This window comes from Tetrao urogallus (genome assembly GCF_951394365.1).
Source record: "Tetrao urogallus genome assembly, chromosome: 20".
NCBI lineage: Eukaryota > Metazoa > Chordata > Aves > Galliformes > Phasianidae > Tetrao > Tetrao urogallus.
This window is the reverse complement of record NC_136833.1, coordinates 5,017,480-5,038,024: the sequence shown is the minus strand read 5'-3', so window position 1 is coordinate 5,038,024 and position 20,545 is coordinate 5,017,480. Positions and strand designations below refer to the sequence as shown.

Below are 20,545 nucleotides of genomic sequence, written 5' to 3'. Positions count from 1 at the left end.
GAGGAGGGGGAGGAGGAAGGCACCTCCCCCCGCTGGCACCCACCGGAGCCCGATGCGGCTCCGGCCGAGCGGCCACGGGGGCCGGGAGGGGGGAGAAGTGCAGAGCCCCCCCAAACTGCTGCACGACTCCCGCTCCCCTCTGTATTATTTTTCTTTACGAGCGGGGCACTCCTTCCTCTTTAACCCGGAGGGGGGGGTGGGGGACAGCGGGGACCCCCCCATCTGCACGCCCATGGCCGGGTCTCCCCGCTCCCAGCCCCGACCCCCCCGGCTCCGCTCCCCCCAAACTTTGCCTTCGGATGCGGGGACTCCGCCACCGCTGATTAATTGATTGCATCTGCCTCGGATTAATTATTCACCCTCTTGTTTTTCAGTATTTTTCTTCTTCTTTTTTTTTAAAATTATCCTTATTATCGCCTTTTTTTTTTTTTTTCTTTTTTTTCTTTTTTCCCATCTTGTTTTACTCGCGGTGGGAACGCTTTAATTCCGATTTTCTTTTCGGAAGGCTGAGATTTGGACATTTTATCTATCTATATTATTTTATTGTGCACTGGGGGGGGCCGGCGGCTCGCTAGCCCTGCAGCATCATCCTTCACCGGCACAGCTTTGATTTGCTTTGATTTTTTCTCCGGGGGTGGGGGTCCACGTGCTCTTCTCCCCCCTGGATCCTGAAGAGGAAGAGGAGGAAGAAGAGGAGGAAGAAGGGGGGGGGGGGGGACCCACCCCCGGCTCGGAGCCCCCCGCAGGCGCTGGGGGGGCTGCGGCAGGCAGGGGTGGGGGGGCCGGGGCTGGGGTGCTCCGTGCTCTGAGCTGAGGGGGGGGACGCCGAGTACCCCCCTTTTCCCCCCCCCACCCCCAATCCCACCCTTGGCTGCTGCCGCCGGTTCGCACGTGGTTGGATTTAGGGGATTTCTGCGGGTTTTTTGGTGCTGGCTTTGGATTTTTTAATTATTATTATTTTTTAAGCGGGTGGGGGGGGGATTAGAAGGGGGGTTCAGGGCCTGGCTGCCCCCCGCCCTCCTATCGCTGTTCCCCCCCCCCCGCCCCCACCCCAACACCTCAACATGGGCTCTCTGGAGAAGATGCTCCCCGGGCCGGCCGCTCTGCTCTGCTGCCTCTGCTCGCTGCTGCTGCTCGGTGAGTGTTGCCGGCGCGGTGGGGAGTTGGGGGGATCACCAGTCTGTGTATCTGTTCGTGTGTCTGCATCCCTGAGGGGGGGGGGTTTCTCCCCTCTCTAACCCCCCATCCCAGGAGTCGCTGCCCCTCTGTGCCCCCTGCATTCCGCAGCCCCCACCTTCCCTACACCCTGTGCCCCCCACCTCCACCCCCCCCCGAGGAAATGGGTGAAGATTAAGACTTTATTCCCGGCTTAATAAAATGACAGATTGCTTCTGAGCGCTGCTAATGGGCTGTTTGCTGCGGGGGGAGGATGGGGGGGGGGGAGGGGTTGGGAAGGGGGCAAAGGGGGTACATCTCCCAGCCCCCACCATCCTCCCCTATCCATTACATCCCTGATGCAGAGTGGGGTGCTCCCTCCCCCCCCTGCACCAAGTTGGGTGCTGAGAGTCACTGCTGTACCATCATATAGGGTGGAGGTACAGTGATGGGGTGCAGCCTCCTCTCTCCCTCTGATTCGCGCATTTCAGGATGGGGGTTCCCAGCTGCTTCCTTTGTGGGGGGGGGCACTGCCTGTTCTCACTTTCCCTGAGTTGCATTCAAATCACAGCCCTTACCCCATGCTTTGCCTGCTAGTGACATCCTGGCCTGCCCCGGTGACAGCCCTGGGGATAGGGGAACCTGCTTCTGGGGGCTGAGGAGGGGGGGGGGGACGGGACGGGACTTTATTAGGGTGTGGCTCTTTTGGGGTGGTTTTCCTGTAGAAGCAACTCCTGCAAATGCACCAGGCAAAGCTGCAGAAAGCAGGGAGCTGCTGGAAATCGGGGGTGCCACGTATAGCCCGTTTTGTGGACTCTGGGTGTCCCTAAAGGATGCGCTGCTGCAGCCTTGGGGTGTCTGGATCGTGTCCCAGCATCCCATGGACAGAGCACTCCAGGGCTTTTCTGAGCATCTGCAGCCCCTGAGGCTCGTGGGGAGCAAAAATAATAATTAGGAAGGGGGGACACTGAGAGTGCTGCAGGGAGCAGGCAGAGATTATTTTTTTCCTTCAGCCCCTCCAAAGGTTCCCAGAGCGGCTCTGGCAGCACAGCTTTGCCTTGCTGACCCCACAACTTCACCCAGAGCCTTTGGGTGTTGCTCCCCCCCCGGCACCCCAAAAGCAGGGTTTAGCAAAAGCTGCTTTAGGGGGAACAACAGGTATGGGTTGGGCAGCCAGCAGGAAAACGTGCTTGTCCTCCCTCTTGCCTTTATGAGATGCAGACGTCTGGGTCTGGCTTCCCCACGGCACCACAGGCGGCTGTCAGCCCCGCTGCCAGAGGAATGCTCTGTGATGGGAAATCTCCTGGGCTCACATTTCCCGTGCCCACACGATGCAACCCCTTCTTCCCATTCCCTGCTGGGGGTCCCTGAGCCCCCTGTTGTTCCTCAGACCAGCGCGGTGGGCACACATAACCCCTCAGTGATCCTAAGGGACCAAGGGGACCCCAAGCCAGGACTGCCGTTTAGGGTGCTGGAATCCCCGCAAGGCACCAGCCAACTGTTAGGGCTCATTTCGTGGCCTTTCCTGGACAAATAAAGGTCTTGTGGGGAGCCAGGAAGTGTCTGATGGCTCCTCGTTCCCCCGGCCTTCCTTGTGGGATGCTTGGGATGGCCACTGGGGTCAGGGCACGGCCACGCAGAGCCCTTCTCTCTTGGTGAAGGATTTATTTTTTTATTCCCTTTACAATGATTATTTCTTGTTATTTTTAATACCTCAGTGGCAGCTTCACCCCTTTGGCGCTCCCTTCTGTTTCGGGAGCCCTGCTTGACCGTCCTCCCCCAACCAGCAGCTGCCAGAATGGGGATTTTGGCATCCCACATCCCGGATTGGGGCGGCCCCGGGGCTGCATGAGGGTTTTCCAGAGGGACGGAGCCGGCAGCTCAAAGCCAGAGGAGCCCTTTGGGGTTGCGGCACGACAGGGATTCACCTGGCGTTGTGCTTGTGCTGGGACTATGGGTTTGGGTTTGGATTCCATGTGCTCTCCCTGCTGCTCACCCAGCCCCATCCCCGCTGTGTGCCTCAGTTTCTCCTCTCGCTGGGCGGTGGGCATGGAGATGTGGTGTTATTCAGTGGGGGGAGCGTGTGCCTCCATCCCATTGGCAATAGGGTTGGGGCCGTGCCGATCTCCCTGCATCTCCTACCCCATAACTCCCAATGTGACCAAATCCCATGCGTGGGCTGATGGTGGAGGATGGGCCCCAACCCCAGGAGGGCACACACCGCCTCCCGTCCCCGTGTGGACTCAGAGCATCCCCATCTTCGGGATATTTCAGGCCAGCAGGTGGAGATATGCCATAACTCGCTGTCGAAATGGGGAAAACGCAGCCGGCGTTTGCTCACTGAATGGGTCCTGGGTGCAATCCCTGAGCACACCCAGCACAGCCCAGAGCAGGCAGAGAACAGCAGGATCACGGTGCCCCTGTTCGTTGGAGGGATCTGGCCCCCGAGCGGAGCTGAACCAAGTAGAAACCAGTCACCCCAGGCCCAACCTCAGGCTTTGGTTCCAGGCTGCCCTTGCGTGACCCCAGCTGCTCCTTATCACCTTTTCTTCCCCTTGAATTTGGGCTTGAACTGTTGCCTGCTGTCCCAGCAACAAGTGGGGCCTTTTTATCTGGGTATGGGAGCAGTGTGCTTACAGATGCTCCAGGTGCCTTGATACTGTGCATCGGTCTGTGTGCATGTGCCTGGTTGCCCAAGTGATTTGGGACTTAAGTTCTACAGAACAGAGGCAGGGCATGGGGCAGCAGCAATTCCACAGCTGGGCGTTGCTCAGTGCTTCTAGAAACCTGGCTCTGTGGTTCAGTTCAGTGATTTAATTCTCCAGCTGCTGGAGTCCCTTTTCTCCCATCCTCTGCCTAAAAAAACCCAACCCCTCTCCAGCAGAGCATCTCCTGACATTTGAATGGGCAGAGCAGCCACCTGCCTGTCCCCTCCCTCATGGCTATGAAACGTGGCCTTGTCCTGGGTAATACAGTGAGATGGAAGAGGGTTTGGTGTGACACAACCTGAATTCTGGCTCCTGCAAGTGCATCACCCCAAAGGAGTGGCAGGAGGAACCAGTGTGCTCCCCTTCCATCCAGTGCTCATCACGGCTGCTGCACGAGCATCCCATCCCACCCGTCTGGAAAAGGTCACTCTCTCTAATCTAATTGGCATCCTCTATTATTAAATACAGGGCTTTGCTAACGAGCTGCCCCCTGGGAAAGAGGAGGCGGTGGTTTCTTCCATGGGGGACCGCGTGGCGCCAGGGCTGGGTGCCTTTGGGACGGGTGTGCAGCAGGGAGCACAGTGCCAATAGGGCACTGCTGTGGGAGGAGGCAGCTCCTGGAGCTTCCTGCCGTAGGAAGAGCTGCTCGAGCTTCAGTTTCCCTGTGAACTGGGGTCCTCCAGTCAAATTCTGTGGTGGCCCAGGATGTGCGCTGCTAGGAGAGGCACAAACCCAAGTGTGGGGATTTGTTGGCCGTTGCCTCTCCCCCAAAAGACCCTGGTATAGATGCTCTCGCTGTGCCCTGCTTTCCCAGGCCGCTGCCCCACTTGTTGCTGCCCAGGTCGATAACCCACGTCTCGCTGTGCTCCGTCCCAGGAGGATGCTGCAATCACAGCAGTTTGCTTTTCCACCCTGATGAAGCCACCGTCTCCCGCTGGGCAGCGTTTTCCCTTTGCTGCTGTGCAATATTTGCCGTGCTTGCTTTTTTAATCCCTCGGCCTGAGATCTCAGGTGCTTTTGCATCCCAGTCCTGTGAAGTTACTGCAGCAGGTTCTGCTCTGTCCCTTGCAGGACCGACAAAAGTTCAGCATTTGGGATAGTCCCTCTGCTCTCCAGATTTCTTTTTCGTGCTGGACCTCATCCCTCTTGCAGTTTGTGCCCCATCCCCCTGCCCTGCTGCATTCTGCAGCTCCTGGGCGTTCCTGTGGGTTCAGGCAGTCCCTCATCCCTTTTCTTTTTTATATATTTTTTCCCCACCGCCTTTTAATTCATTTCTTCATTTTTCCTCCTCCTCCTCCGCAAAGGCCCTCTCCTTCCCGGCCCCCGACCTGTCCCCTGGTGTGATTTGTGGAAATTGCTCTAAAGTAGCTGCTGTGTAAAAGCCTTGCCTGCTCCCAGGATTTATAGCAGGCTGTGCCTGTGCGCGCCACATCCCATTTAGGCCGTATTTATTTATTCCTTTGGGTTTCTTCCCCCTTCCCTTTGATTAGTTTCCTGGGGGAAATGCAGGGCTCAGCACTGCAGCCTTGGGCACCTGGTGTCCGTCCTGCTGGCATTGCCTTGTGTTGCTTCTTGCCACTGTGCTGGGCTGAAGCTGAAGGGCTGCTGCACTGTCACCCACAGTGTTCTTACTGGGGGATGGGGTGGGAGGAGGATTTCCAAGGATGCCCCCAGGCAACAGCATCTCCATCCTGGAACCTTAAAAAAAAGGGAGAGTCAACCGGCACCCGCACAATCCTATATTAGACACTAAAGAATCCACTACTGCCACCTATAGGAAGACTCAATTCAGTTTTCCCATTCATTACCCGCTCAATCCCTCCCCTGGGCTGTATCAGATCACCCCTCTGGGATGAGTGCTGTGCTCCTTCTACCATGGGGCTTCTGAACCCCACCGCCACTGTGGGGCAGAGCTGGGGAGCAGGATGGCCAAGGGATTTGTGTCCCCTGTCCCTGCAGCCTCCCGTTGGCCATCTCACTGCTGTGCGCCGGGGGAGGTGCCTGTACATTTGTAACAATTATTCACTTAATTGACTTCCAATTAGCTAACGCTGGAGATGGAAGCTCACACCGCGCCGGGGATCTTGTTGTCTTTCATGTCGCCGAAAACAATTTCCAAGGCTCTGGCTGATGGGAAGCATTTTCTGAGTCCCTCATGAGAGCTGGGCTTCCCATTTCAGCTCCCATTTCATTGCTGGGAGGGTTTTCCCAATCTATGGTGTGCTATGGTGCAGAGCAGGGGGTCCTGCTGCCCTTTGCAGGGATGGGAATAGGGTGCTTGAGGCTGTGGCCAATTGTAGCCCTGCCAGGGCTGAATCGTTGAGGTTTGGATGGAGGTGGAAGCCTCCATTTGCCATTTTTATTGGCTTGGGTATTTTTTCTGTGCTCTTTGGAGGTGCACACCCTGCTTGGATAAAAGTATATTGTGATGGGGTCAGTGCTGTGATGTGAGGATGGAAAGGGGATGTCTGGTCCCAGGATGGATGAGGAGGTGGATGAGGTATCTTTCCAACCTTAATGATTCTATAGGTGTGACACTCATTTGGGAGCTGGGTCTGCCTCTGATTGGAGCATCCAGATGTTGGGACATCCCTGGTGTTTGTTGCTCATGTGGATCCTTTGTGGCTGGCCCTTATGGCCGTGGAGGCAAAGAGTGGACTGTGGGTGCTGACACCCCCACAGACTTCGAGTCTGAGGGCTCCAAAGCTTGGGCTGGATGCTGCTGGCTTTGAGGTGGGACATCTGTGGTGGTGGCCTTATGGTGGGACTGTCCTCTTGGATCCTTAGCAGTGAGCTGGAAGTGATAGCTGCACCATAGGGGCTGAGCTGCACAGGGTCTCAGGGCCCCTCTTTGGGGTCTTTGACCACTAATTTAACCCCATCAGCCTTTTTGTCCCTCTGGGTGACCAGGAACTCCAAGAAATGCCAGCAGAGCTTCAAACCAGCACAAAGCCATCTGTGAGGAGCTTTGATCACAGTGTCAACCCCAGTCATTGCATCATGGAGCTGGGCTGTGTTGGAACAGACTGGGCCACAGCCCCCAGCAACAGCCCTATTTTATTTTCCAGTGTTTTTTTTATCTGCTTTTCCCCTGTTAAGTGGGGATATATATGCCGGGAGCCCCCTGTCATATCCCACAGGATAAGCTGGGATCAAACTCCCCCCTGGAGTGTGGCTAAAGCGATCCCTATGGCAAACAGCTGGGGCTGGAGCTAAGCTGAAGCTCAGGGCAGAATATCAGTGCTGGATAAAGGAGAAGTGGAGGAGGAGGAGGAGGAGGAGGAGGAGGAGGAGGAGAAGGCTCTTCAACCCTGGGACAGTTGCTGGGAGCAGGGATGAAGGGGCTGAGGAGCCACAACCACATTCAGTCTGACCATCAGCCCATGTGTCCATCTGTCTGACCCCAGCAGCCTCAAGCAGTGATGATGTAGTTGGGTTGTTCTATGGGATTGGGGGATTCTTTCAGCGCTGGAGACCCCCCAGAAGCAATGATCTCCCCTGGCTTGGGGGGCTCTTGTTGACTTCAGTGCATGGTCGTGGGTGCAGCCACATTTTGTCCTGCACTGCTGTCCCCATGTGCCCCCACTGCCAGCCCAGTGGCCCATCTGGCTGCATGGCTGCAGCGGCGTGGGGCACATCTGGCCAGGCAGATGTGGCTGCGTGAGGGGGGGTCATCACCAGTTGTGTGTTTCTGCCTCCCTCTCTGCCCTCTCTCCCTGCTGTGGCTCACAATCCACCCTGGTTTGCCACAGAGGGAGCTGGGAAGGATGTGGGTGTCCTCTCCTGCTATGGGGTTGGGGGGCATCCTCAGTCCACGGGGCCCAGGCATCCCCTGAGCTGATCAGAGCCTGCTTTTTGCTCGTGGTGCTGAGCTGCGAGGGTGGAAGAACCATATGGTCCTCCCCGTGCCAGCCTAATAAAATCAGGAATGCAGGTCAGGCACTGCAAATCCCGTTAACTGCAGCGGGCCAGTGCGGAGCAGTCAGTGGCCAGGGCTTAACCCATCTGTCTCCCTACACTGAGCCAGGGGTGATGGCAGAGGAACCATGCTTCCTCCTGGGGGCTGCTGGGTTGGGGCAGTCTGCCTGGGCCGGGGTCCCCTGAGCTGCTGGGCTTTCCTTTCTTCCTCCCTCCCTTCTACCTATCTACCTTTCCTTCCATCCGCTCTTCCTTCCACCCTTCCTACTTTCCTTCCACCCTTTTTCCATCCTTTCCATCCATTCTCCATTCTTTCCCCTGGTTCCATTATCCCTCTCCACCCATGTCTGTTTGTCTTGACCCCACGTCCTTCCTCACCCCATGCTTTATCCCCCTTTGATACAGAGACTGTAGGAACTAAAGCTCTGGGCTGCTATTAGCCCTGGGCTGGACATGACCCTGCCCTGTAGGATTAGTTGATGGCCAAGGAATGGAGACACCCACCACGTCCCCCCTCCTAGCGACAGATTATAGCATCGTTTAAATGCATTTTGTCTGTGGAAGGAAATAGAATCTCAGGGTGCCAGCAGTCCTCCTGTGTTGCACTAATCATGACCACAGCATTAATCTGCAGCCCGGCTCATCCCCCATGGAACTGGGATCTGCACATGATGCAGGGCTTGGTGCCGCACTGCTGTCCCATCAGTATTGTCACCCGTGTCCCCTGGTGCTGGGGGGTGCCCTGAGGGGAGCAGGCCTTTGGGTGGCTTTCCTTTGTGGAATGATTTAAGCATTCTCCAAACACCGGTGATTTTAAGGGTTACAGTTACAGTTTCAGTGATTCAGCGTCAAGCTTCAGTGTTTTGCCTGGCTCCCCATGCCTCATTCATTCTTGCGGGCATTTGTGTGGTTACCCCAGCGCAACTCTGATTTGGGGATCTTTTCACAGCTCTGCTTTTCAGCAAACAGTCTCATGGCTTGGAAAAATAAAAAGTGGGGAATAGCAGGAGCAGCTGTGGCTGCATAGGGCAGGGCTGTGCTGCAGCCGACGTGGTGGCATCACCAGCAGTGCCACCGCTGTGTCCCCAGCATGGTGCCTGGTCCTGAGGGTGAGAGGAGCTGCATCCTGGGTGACAGAGCTGCAGATGCCATTCGTGCCCCTATCAAGTGCTAATCCTGTTAAGAGCCTTCCTAAGCCCTTAACCCCTGCAGCAATTAGATCCAGGCTGTTACGGGGTCTCGCCTCACTGAGCCGTGTGCCGCAGGAACCAGCATGCCAATTGTCCCAGCATTTTGGGACCAATGTCCCCTCTTCTGCATCACCAGGGGAAAGTGAGGCAGAGCTTCAGGCAGCAGCAATCCCACAGCTGTATGGGTGCAACCACATTGATGCTCCAGTTGGTAGAACCCTGCCTGGGTATTCATGCTCCCTCCTGTATCCCTAGGTAGAAAATAGGGGTAGGAGCGATAGATTTGGCAGCCCCCCAGAGCAATCCCCCATTGGTAGCCCCCATCCAGATGCTGTTCTGAGTGCTGAGCTGTCACATCAGAGCCTTTCACAACCCGTAATTTGGGTGCCACTGGTGGAAGCTGGAGTCGCTGGGGAACGGCTGCAATCAGTGCCAGGGCTGCTTGCTGTGCGACGGGGAGCTGCAGGGAGGGGAAGCATCCTGGGAATTGCTGGCAGATGCAGATGAGAAGACCTTGAGATGTCTTCCTTGAGATGTCTGCAGTGAGGGGCTGCGGCACAAGGGCTGGTGGGTACTGAATGGGAGATGCAAATGCTGCTCAAGGAGCTGGGCTTAGTGCATCCAGCCAGCTGTGGCTTGGGGCAGGATCTGTCCCACAGGCTCCATCAGCATGTTGGCAAAGGGTTGTTGGAAATGAGGATTCAGCCTTTTGTGCCCTATTCCTGCACATCCTGACCCAAATTTAGGCAGGCCCTTGACATCCTGGATGCTCCATCTCACGCCAAGGGTTGGAGAAGCACAAGAGATCACTGAGGTTCTGGGGTGGGTAACAGGAGTGAAACTCATCTCAACTTTTGCTGCCCTTGCTGGATACTCTGGGGCTGCAGAACCTCATACTTGCTATGGGAGCTCGCAGTTGAATGTCCCACAGTAACCATCCTCTCCATCCCCTTCACAGCCCAGGCCAAGGGGCCAGCTCCCAGCCCTGAGCCATCTGAGCCCCCTGGTGCTGCGATGCTGCCCGTGAGCTACCGCCTATCCAACACCCGCTTGGCCTTCTTCCTCAAGGAGGTGGGGGCCAGCCCCCCAGCCAACAGCAGCACCCCTCTGCAACGATCCGAGCCCTTCGTCGTCTTCCAGACCAAGGAGCTGCCCGTGCTCAATGTCACCCTGGGACCCTTTAGCACAGGGTTGGTGCTGCCCAAGGAGCACCTGCAGCCTTCCAGCACCCTGGAAGTCCCCAACCGCCTCACAGTCAACTGGAAGGTGCGCGCCTTCATCATCCAACCCCGGTTGGTGGCCAACCAGCCCGTGGTCCAAGTGCTCTTCTATGTGGCCGGTCGGGATTGGGATGATTTCGATGTCACTGATCGGTTGCCCTGCGTCAGGCTTCACGCCTTCCGCGATGCCCGCGAAATCAAGAGTTCGTGCCGGCTGCGGGGCAGCCTGGCCACCTGCCTGGTGCAGGCTGAGCTGCCTCACGCCTGGTTCCGGCCCGCCGCTGTGCCACTGGGCCGCAGGAAGGGCCCTGATGGCATGGAGGTGCCAGGTGAGAGCCAACAAGTCGAGCTCTACTACACTCTTCACGCCCCCGATGGGGCCGGACAGTGCCTTGGGGACACAACGGCATCATCCCCACGTCGAGGGAGTGGAGGGGCAAGGACTGAGGGTCCCACACAGCACCCACTGTTGCGCATCGGTAGTGTCAGCCTTCTGCAGCCTCCCCCTGCACAGCCCATGCAGGAGCATCGGTTGGATGGCAATGTCTTCATCCGCCTGCCTGACCGGCCTCTGAAGCCGGGTGAGGTGCTGAGCATCCTGCTCTACCTGATGTCCAACTCCACGGTGGAGCACTTCACCCTCAGGTAGGGTCCTGATCCCATGACCCATGTCCGTTGGCAAGGATTGGTTGTTTTGGCTGGGTTGGGTGGAGCAGTGACATCTTCACTATGGATGATGTCTCTGAGATTCAAGAGGAATTGGGGGTGAAAAGTCCCTCTGTACACATAGCAGAGGGGTGAAGATATCTGGGGGTGTGCAGGGGTATGGGATCCTACCCTGATCATGGCTTTCTGCAGGGTGAAGGCCAAGAAAGGCGTCAACCTGCTCAGCACCAAGTCGAGGAGTGGGCAGTGGCTGGTGAGCTCAGAGCTGCTGACAGGTGGCAAACACTCCACGGCCACCGTTGACGTGGCCAAGGTGGAGGGCACCGGGCCCAGGTAACTATAAACCCATCCCCACCATACCCATACTTGTATAATCAATGAATGTACAGATGTTATAATTATGAAATATACCAGACAGTTTGGCTAAGCAGTTATTATACCAAAACAGAATAGATAGAGTGCTTCTCATATCCTGGGCTCACTATGAAACTCCAGAGGAGGGGATCTCCAGAAGAGATCTTTCCCTACTGGTAGTCAGCTCTTAAATGGGTTTAGGAGAGGTGGAGACAGGCTGCCCTCCTTCCGGCAGCACAGGTGAATTGCCTTCAACTGTGCTCCCATGGCTGGCTCATTGCTCACCTCAGGTGATCAATCAGAGGTTCAGGCTGTGATTCAGCAGTCTCCACGCACCACTGAATCACGTCTGTCACTTCCATATCTCCACGGGTCTTGAAAACCTGGTGTGGGGTGCAGGGTGGTTGGGTGTGATCTACTCCATGGCCAACACCAAGCTGGGGCTCAAGCAATGTGCTCCTCAGTCATGGCAATATTTTGCTGCTGCATCCCCATTTCTCAGCTGGTATTTATCCAGTTGTTTCAGATTCTGGCGGGTGCATATGGAGGGCTTTGGGGTGGTATTGTGAAGACATGAAGGATCCTCCAGTTTGAGGTGGAGGTATTTTAATTTTGTAAAAGTTGTAATATCATGGATGCTAGCAGCTCTTTATTGGTTGTCCAGAATGGAGAATCCCTTTGGGAAGGAAGGGGAGCACTCCCCAGATAAGGTCTCTCTGGTCCCCAGGGTCATGGATGATATTGGATGGGGAGCATGAACCTAAACACCACCTGAGCTGGACAGAGCTGTTCTGTTCTGCTAGGCATAAGGGTGATGCCCATTCCTCATGGTCCAGGCTTGGGTGATGAAAGGCTTGAGTTGGCCAAGGAGAATCTAGGGATAGAGTTGAGAAGGATCAGAAGGACAAAGATGAGTTAAAACCCAGAGGCTGCTCTGGGAAGGGGAGATGTGGGACTGGCCCTTGAGCATAGGAAGACTGTTGGGGCTCCTTGAACTGCAGGGGCAGGGTCTGGACTGCACGGGGTCAAAGTCACCAGCAGGAAGAACTGTGACACGCTGGGTTGTTCCCAGGTGGTGACATCTCCATCACCTGATGTCTTTGGGAGCAGGGAGGGAAATGCCTTCAGGAGCTGGGTTAGAGCAAACTGATGCTCTCAAGCTGTGCTGGAAGATGTCAAATGCAGCTGTAGCAGAGAGACATCAGAGCCCGTGGCTGACACTGGTAAATCCCCATGGCCACAAGCCCGATTAGGGTTATTTGCAGGAATAGCCCTGCAGGAATAGCCCTGTGCCACACAGGAGCCATGCACTGCAGGCATAGAGGGCTCCATCTCCCCTCTCCTTCCCCAGCCCCCCCCTCTGCCTCTGCTGCCGACTCAAATCAGCCTTGAAAGGTTAGAGACGGGAGATGAATTTAAAGTGATTACAATCACCTTTTAGACAAACAACTCGATCAAATATTAACGTAATGGAAATGATGAATGACTCAAAGCCGTTTTGCCCTCTGGGCCATGTAAGCACAAGCATTTTGCCTCGGGGCAGTGGGGATTGGAGGGAACCTGGCACACCGAGAGCTTTGGGCTGATAATGGCCAATACTGGCGATTTTGCACTCCGGCATCTGCATCTTAAGTCATTCCCCAAATCCAGGCAGCTTTGCTCTGCTGGAGATGCTCAGGAGGATGCAGAAGACATTAGTCTTTGTTGTGCTGCTACAAGGAATCCCTTTCACTCATTATATATTTATAAGTGAGAAACTGCATCCAGCATCCCCAGATTGATGGGACCTTCTTGATGGCTGCTGCATGCTGAGATGAGAGCAGAACTATTTCAGCACTGCTCACCACATTCCATTCTCCTGCTCCAAGGAGGCTTTTGCAGGGAAAATGCCTTCCCTTTGTGTGGGCTTTCATAGGAGCAGCTGTGTTTGGGCTGAGCATCATATTGGTGACCCTCTGGTCCCTTCATCATGCAGGGGCACTCCTGAGGAGGGATCCACTGGAGATGCTCTGCATCAGGGACCATCCATAGCACCCAACTCACTGCATCCTCCTCTGGTCCCCTACCAGGGATGGAGAATCCTCCTCTGAGATCATGCAGCTGGATTTTGAGATGGAGAACTTCACCAGCCAGTCGGTGACACGCCGCATCATGTGGCACATCGACTACCGGGGCCGTAACCCCCCTCCTGACCTGGAGAAAGTGGTGACAGAGCTGACGGTCATCCAGAGGGACATCCGGGCCATTGTGCCCCTGGCCATGGTAAGAGGCCTTGCACTTGCTCCTGCCTTCTGGTTTGATAGTGGGGATGGTTTATTGTCCCTCGAGGATTTTGCAGCGAGAGATGGATGTGGATGTGGTCTACCGTGTCTCACTAACCCATCTGCCCCAATGACTATCTCCTTTGCACCTTTTCTCCCCAGGACACAGAAATCATCAACACAGCCATCCTGACGGGCCGAACAGTGGCCATTCCTGTGAAGGTCATTGCAATTGAGTTGAGTGGTGTTATTGTGGACGTCTCAGCCATGGTGGAGTGCAAATCCAACAATGAAGACATCATCAAGGTGGGTACGGGAGCGATAACTCCCATCTCCCGCCCCAGGAGCACATCCCTGCTGAGCCTCTCTGGTGTTTCAATCTCTCTTTGCCTGTCTGAGGAGAGAAGGATGATGCACTTTGTCACTGTCCCCACTGAAGGCCATTAGATGCTGTGGTGCTGTGCACGCTGGCACCAGGCAGCAGCAATAACTAAGGGTTATCGCACTACTTAGCCCTGATAAGGTAAAATACTGTCGCCTTGAAATGTGAACCACACGTTTTCATCAGTGGCTTCACCTGCGCCTCTGGGTGACATTCATCTCCTGTGTGGGATTTAATGCTGGGCTGAGCTGGGAGGGTCAAGCAAAGCACTGGGGACAATGGGACACAGGAGATCGGGGCTGCGTGGGGTTGGGGCTGCTCCTCTGAGCACAAAACACGTGTAGGCTCCCATGGCGATGATGGCCCACGCATCCCTCAGCTGACTCGGCAGTATCAGCCCTCAAACCCAGCCACGGGTGTCTATTTGTTCATCACCATACCCATTCAACCATATGTATTCTTCTATCATTTTGTGTATCCATCCAGCCGCCCGCCTGCACTGTTCCATCACCATACCCATCCATCCATCCGCCTACCCACCCCTAGACATCGCGCCTTCTCCCTGCCCCGTCGGTGTTGGGATGTGCTCTCTCCATGGGTCCCTGGGAGCCGTTTGCCCTGTGGGAGCTGGTGTCACAACCTGTTTACCCAAGTTCTCCAACAAAACCCCGATCTGTGCGATTTACAGCGCCAGCTCTAATTTATGGAGGCCGGTCCTCCGCAGCGTGATAAAACACTGGAGCAATAATACACTTCAGGATGGACTCCAAGACACTTAAACTGTTTAATGTGCTGCCTTTCGACTCATAAATCTATTTACACGCTGTCCCCAGACCTGGGGGGAGCAGACACATGCACACAAGCGGGGATGAATAATACATAAAGCAGCCCTCCAGCCCCGTGTGCTCTCCTTCCGCTTGCCATCCGCAGCCCCACGCAATTCCTTGCTGAGTTATTTTGTGTTTGTGCTGGTGATGTGTTTCCGAGGGAGCTCTCAGTTTCCTGCTGAGATTGGGCACTATGATTACGGTGTCAGGGCTATAAAGCTGTTACATAAATCAGCTTACATGGTGAGATCCACTGTCTGTTACTGTAAATAATTTAGCAATAAGGAGGGACGAGGAGCGGGAAAAGGCTGCTTCTCTCCATGCTGTGTGTGGTACAGCGGTGATGCTTGCATGGAGGGAGTGCATCTTGGATGTGGAGGACACGGTGGCTGGAGACTGATGATCTTTAGGTCTTCCAACTGAAGTCATTCTGTGATTCTATGACATGGCAGTGAAGGTGCTGCAGCCACCCATGAAAGCTGGTGACAGAGTGTGGGTGTGAAATGCCACCCTCATCTCCTCTGTGGGCACACAGGCATGTGTTCATGGTGGGGCTAGATGAGCTTTGTTGTCTTTTCAACCTTAATGAATCTATGACATGGGCCATCTCCTCATGCACTGCCCACCCAGGGTCACGTGGTGACCTCAGGCACCATGCATATGCTGAGGGATAGGCATGGAGAGATGATGTCTTCCCTTGATCCCATGCTTGAGGCTTGCCAAGGGAGAAGCTCTGCACAGGAGCAGAGCTGTCGGTGCCTTGGCTCTCAGCCCAGGCAGACCTCAGCCTCGCTTCCAGTGCCTTGCTGCAAATCCGGGAAGTATCTCCCAACAAGTGTACACTTCATTTAAAAGCTAATCTGCAGTCACTCCATCATCAGGACAGGGCTGATGTGCTGCTATTTTTTGTTGTCGTATCTCCCCCCCTTCGCCCCCCCCCATTCCAACCAACAGAAAAACAAGTGGCCCCCAGAACAAGATGCTGGGGGGATTTATTAGGTAAGGTAATGCAAGCAGCATCCCATCATATTTATTGTGATAAATGGCTCAATATCCAGAGATGGAGGATTTACCCAAGAGCTCATCTTTATTCAAATGCTGCCCTGCCAGGGCTGAGATTGTCTTTTCAGACAGCTCTGGTACAAGGACAAGGAGCAAACCCCGTGAGCTGAGCTCAGGGAAAGCTGCAGATGTGGAGTGGGAGTCCCCAGCCCAGTGCCTCCTTCCTGCTGGCTGGGAAGGAGAAGGTGGTGTTGGCTCTGCTGCATTGAGCCAAGCAATGCCGTGGTGGCATCCTCTTAGCACCTTAATTGCCTTGGATCGGTTGGTAGTAAGTGGCCCCCACAGGAAGTATTTGTTTTATAGCAAATTTAACTAATGGCATTTGCATAAATGGGAATTAAAAGACGAAGAGGGAGAGAGAGGAGGTGAATGCGAGGATTCAGATGGACTCTGGGAAGCTTTATCTGGAGTCAGCAGGAAGTATGTGGATGGAGGTGGGCATGGGGCTGCATTCCTTTTCGTGGCAGGCACTGGTGGGTACCTACAGTGGCTGGCCACTGCTTGCTGCCTGCTCTCCCTAGCCTGTAGGTGGGAGAGATCTGGGGACGGATGTCAGATTACGCCCTCCCCGTTTTCCCCTCTCCCCAGGTCTCCAGCAGCTGTGACTACGTCTTTGTCAGCGGGAAGGAATCGCGGGGCTCCATGAGTGCCCGGGTCACCTTCACCTACGAGCACCTCTCTGCCCCGCTGGAGATGACGGTGTGGGTGCCCAAACTGCCGCTGCACATCGAGCTCTCAGACTCACGGCTGAGCCAAGTGAAGGGCTGGAGGGTGCCCATCCTGCCGGACAGGAGGTGGGTGCTGGGGGCACAGTGTTCGGGGTACCCCAGGGCAAGGGAGGCAGTGATAGGCTGGGAGAAATCCACAACAGGACCCCAAGATACGGGGCATGAGATGTGCTGAAGAAGAGAAGGTGAAGGTGGCAGAAGTCCAGTGGCTGTGTTCAACTTCTTAATGAGGGGGGTTTCAAAAACAATGGAACCAGACTTTGCTGCAGTGAAAACGTGGATCATGGATGCAAGTTGCATTTTTGGATGGAAAGAGGAGAATTTCACAATGAGAATTGTTGAACACTGGGACCAGTGAGGAACATTCATCCATGCCAACAGGTCAAAATTCCTGTGGATAAGGCCAAGAGCTGTCAAGCTCCAAAATTAATGTTGCTTTGAGAGCTAGAGACCTTCAGGTGTCCCTCCCAACTTGAGATATCTTGTCCTTTCAGCTGATTAGAGGGTGGAGATTTTGGCTACCCCATTTTCACGTGCTGCTAAAGCCCTCAGAGACCTCATGAACAACAGACAATTTTTGGCCAGGCTCCACCATGCTTTTCCCCTGCTTTGGAACACCTTGCCACCTGTCTCTTGTCTCTGTCCCACAGGTCAGTGCGGGACAGCGAGCACGAGGAGGATGAAGAGGAGCGAAAGCAGAGCCGGGGCTGTGCCCTGCAGTACCAGCACGCCACACTGCAGGTCTTCACCCAGTTCCACACCACAGCGGCAGAGGGCACGGGGCAGGTGGTCACCATGCTGGGACCCGACTGGCTGGTGGAAGTTACCGACCTGGTCAGTGACTTCATGCGCGTGGATGACCCGCGGGTGGCCCACCTGGTGGACAGCTTCACGCTGGCTGGCAGAGAGCCGGGAACCACGCTCTTTAAGGTACCCCTGGTTTACTTTCCCCTTTCCATCAACATGGCTTGAGGTTGGCGGGTGGGTGGTGACGGTCCCCTCATCCCCTGCAGGTCGTGTCCCCGCTCATGGAGGCGGTGCTGGGTGAGACACTGGTGACGGTGGCGGAGGAGAAGGTCAGCATCACAGACCTGAAGGCCCAGGTGGTCTCCAGCCTCTCACTGTCCCTCCATCCCAGCCCTGGAAATAGCCACACCATCATTGCTCGCACGGCTGCCCAGCAGACCCTCAGCTTCCTCAAGCAGGTGAGGTCTGGGTTTTGGGGGACTCGAAGTGGGATGGAGTTCCATCTAAAAAGTCCTCTTCCCACCTCAAAGTAACCCAGAAATCTTCATGTCAGTGTCCACGTGGACAGAGGTCTGGAGGAAAACTCATAGAGTTTGTAGCCCTGATTCATGCCTTGGGGGCTGAGATTTGGGGTTTGTGGAAGTCCTGCTTATCCTGTGGAGCTGAGATTTGGGGTGAACCTCATCTGTAGAGGTCCTGCTTGTCTTGTGGCCTCTACCTAGGAGCCTTGGAGCTCTGTCCCCTGAACCTTTCCTCCACACCAAGCCCTGGGGAGCAATGGGGAAGGAGTTGAGCATCAGGACAATCTGATACCAGGCCAGAAAGTGGTCTGCACCTTGTTCCAAACCTTCAACAGACTCTGTGTTTGGGCAACTGTGGGGAAAACTGAGGGAAGAACAAGCAAAAGAGAAAAGCTAGGTGGTGTTTGGGAGGAATAAAACAAATCAATAGGCAGATGGGTAGAGGATAAATTGTGTGGGGGAAGGATGCGAAGGAGGAGGGATGGATGGGGAGATGGAGGTGCAGGTGGGACTGGCATTGTGCTGGGCAACCGGTGCCTGTGTTGGTTCTGCAGGAAGCGCTGCTGAGCCTGTGGATTTCCTACAGCGACGGCACCACAGCCCCTCTTTCCCTCTACGACCCCAAGGACTACAACCTGGTGGTGAGCAGCCTGGATGAGAAGGTGGTGACGGTGACCCAGGACCGAGCCTTCCCCTTGGTGGTGGCGGAGAGCGAAGGTGTGGGGGAATTGCTGCGGGCCGAGCTGGTCATCTGTGAGAGCTGCCAGAAAACCAAGCGTAAGAGCGTGCTCTTCACAGCCCTGGCCAGTGTGCGGGTTCATTTTGGCTCCGAGGAGGACCCGACCTATGACTACGACCATGTTCCCAGCAGACCAGGGCTGGAGGTGGGGTCGAGCACCACTCTGCGGGCAGAGGTGGAGAGAAAAGCGGAGCCGAGCGAGGACAGTAGGATGCCCAGTGCGTCTCACCCCACAGAGGACTTCCCCACCATCCCCACTGGCTTTGTCCAAGTGACCCGAGGGCTGACGGACCTGGAGATAGGCATGTACGCCCTTCTGGGTGTCTTCTGTCTGGCCATCTTGGTCTTCCTCATCAACTGCATTGTCTTTGTGTTGAAATACCGGCACAAACGCATCCCACCTGAAGGTCAGACCAACATGGACCACTCCCACCACTGGGTCTTCCTGGGCAATGGGCAGCCCTTGCGGGCTCACAATGACCTCTCCCCACAGCCTGAGAGCCCCGGGAACCCCCTGGAAAATGTGCAGACCTGCTGCCATGCGGACCACCACAGCAGTGGGAGCTCACAGACCAGTGTGCAAAGCCAGGTCCATGGTCGTGGGGACGGTTCCTCGGGGGGTTCCACACGGGATCAGAGTGAGGACCCCCTCAACTCGCCCACTTCCAAACGGAAGCGGGTGAAGTTCACCACCTTCGCCACGTTGCCCACTGATGAGCTGGCTTACAACTCCATCCCCATCGCCGATGAGGAGGACTTGGAGTGGGTCTGCCAGGACATGGGGCTGCAAGACCCCGAAGAGCTTCACAACTACATCCGCAGAATCAAAGAGATCGCTTAACGCAGGGGCAGAGGGGATGGGGTGGGAGGGAGGGGGCCGCCACGCCGTGCCACGCCATGCCATGTCACGCCACACCGGCTGCTTCCTGGGGCCTGAGACCCACGTTGGGCTCTCTCGCAGGTTCCCTTTTGCACATCTCACATCCTCCTCACCCCATGTGGAGGCACCTCTGGGGGCTGTTTTTCTTTTCTTGCCCTTTGCCATCTGCTTGTCCCCACGGAGGGGGCACCAAACCTGCAGTGAGCGGGATCCATGAGGGATGCAAGCTGGGGGCTGGAGATGGATGGGGATGGATCTTGTGAACGTGCAATGGTGAATGGGATGAGATGATGTTGTGGGTCCTGCGGTGCACAGGTTGGAGGAGGGGAGACATCCCACCAGCCCGCTGCAGGAAGGTGGTGGGTGGGGGTTCCCAAAAGCCATCCACTGTACATGGGGGTTGCACAATTGCTGCACCTGGTTGCACAGTTTTGGAGGTGAGCGCTGGTGTGGGGATTTGCCATCCTATGGCAGTTGGGTTGCGTGGGGAAAAAGTGGGGGCAAAACCTGCATCCCCACCTCAAGCTCACCGCCTGCTTCATGGGGTGGTGGCATTAATGTTTGCCATCACAGCATCCCTTGGGGACTGCCTCTGCCCCAGGGCTGCTGTTTCCTGCCCTCCCAGCACCAGGCTGGGAGATGCAGTTGGGCCTTCACATTGCCCACCCAGCTCCCTGCCTGGTAGGGATTCCCATGCCCATTTCCCCCAGTCCCAGCCCACTGGGGACTCCCACAGCCAGGCTCAGCCTCCGTGGTGCCTTCTGACTGCCATAATCTCCCTGGCCATCCTGCTCCCAGCCCCAAAGTCCCCCCTCCATTGCAGAGCATCCTCAGACAGGCTAACTCCAAGGGGACCACCTGGGTACCAGCGGTTGGGGTCCTACATGTGGGCGCCCAGCATTGCCCAGCGGAGGGGGAGGCGGCAGCTGGCAGCGGATTATTTCTGGATCGGAAGTTACCCACCACTGTGTCTATTTTTTTTTTTCTTAAATAAAAGACTAGAAAAACTAAAAAAAAAAATAAAAAAGGAGAAAAAAAAAAGCAAAAAGCAACCAACACGACCACAAAAGAAATGAAAAGCCAAAACCAAAATGCGCCATCCTGGGGGGCATCGCTTGGCTTTGACACCCATCGGAATAGTAAGTGCTTTGGGGTCAAAGCTGTGGATTTGGGGCCACCCCTCAAAA

The 20,545-nt window shown here is 55.6% G+C and overlaps 1 protein-coding gene across 1 annotated transcript; it reads left to right on the top strand.

Moving 5' to 3' along the window:
- Window positions 1-1,064: 1,064 nt before the first annotated feature.
- TMEM132E (transmembrane protein 132E) lies at window positions 1,065-19,319 on the top strand (the record flags this gene model as incomplete). The annotated part of the gene is made up of 9 exons (XM_079544960.1): window positions 1,065-1,137; window positions 9,930-10,836; window positions 11,050-11,190; window positions 13,281-13,473; window positions 13,635-13,778; window positions 16,332-16,537; window positions 17,122-17,401; window positions 17,485-17,676; window positions 18,294-19,319. 9 exons carry the CDS (start codon window positions 1,065-1,067, stop codon window positions 19,317-19,319), a joined length of 3,162 nt encoding a protein of 1,053 aa, XP_079401086.1.
- Between the last annotated feature and the right edge of the window lie 1,226 nt (window positions 19,320-20,545).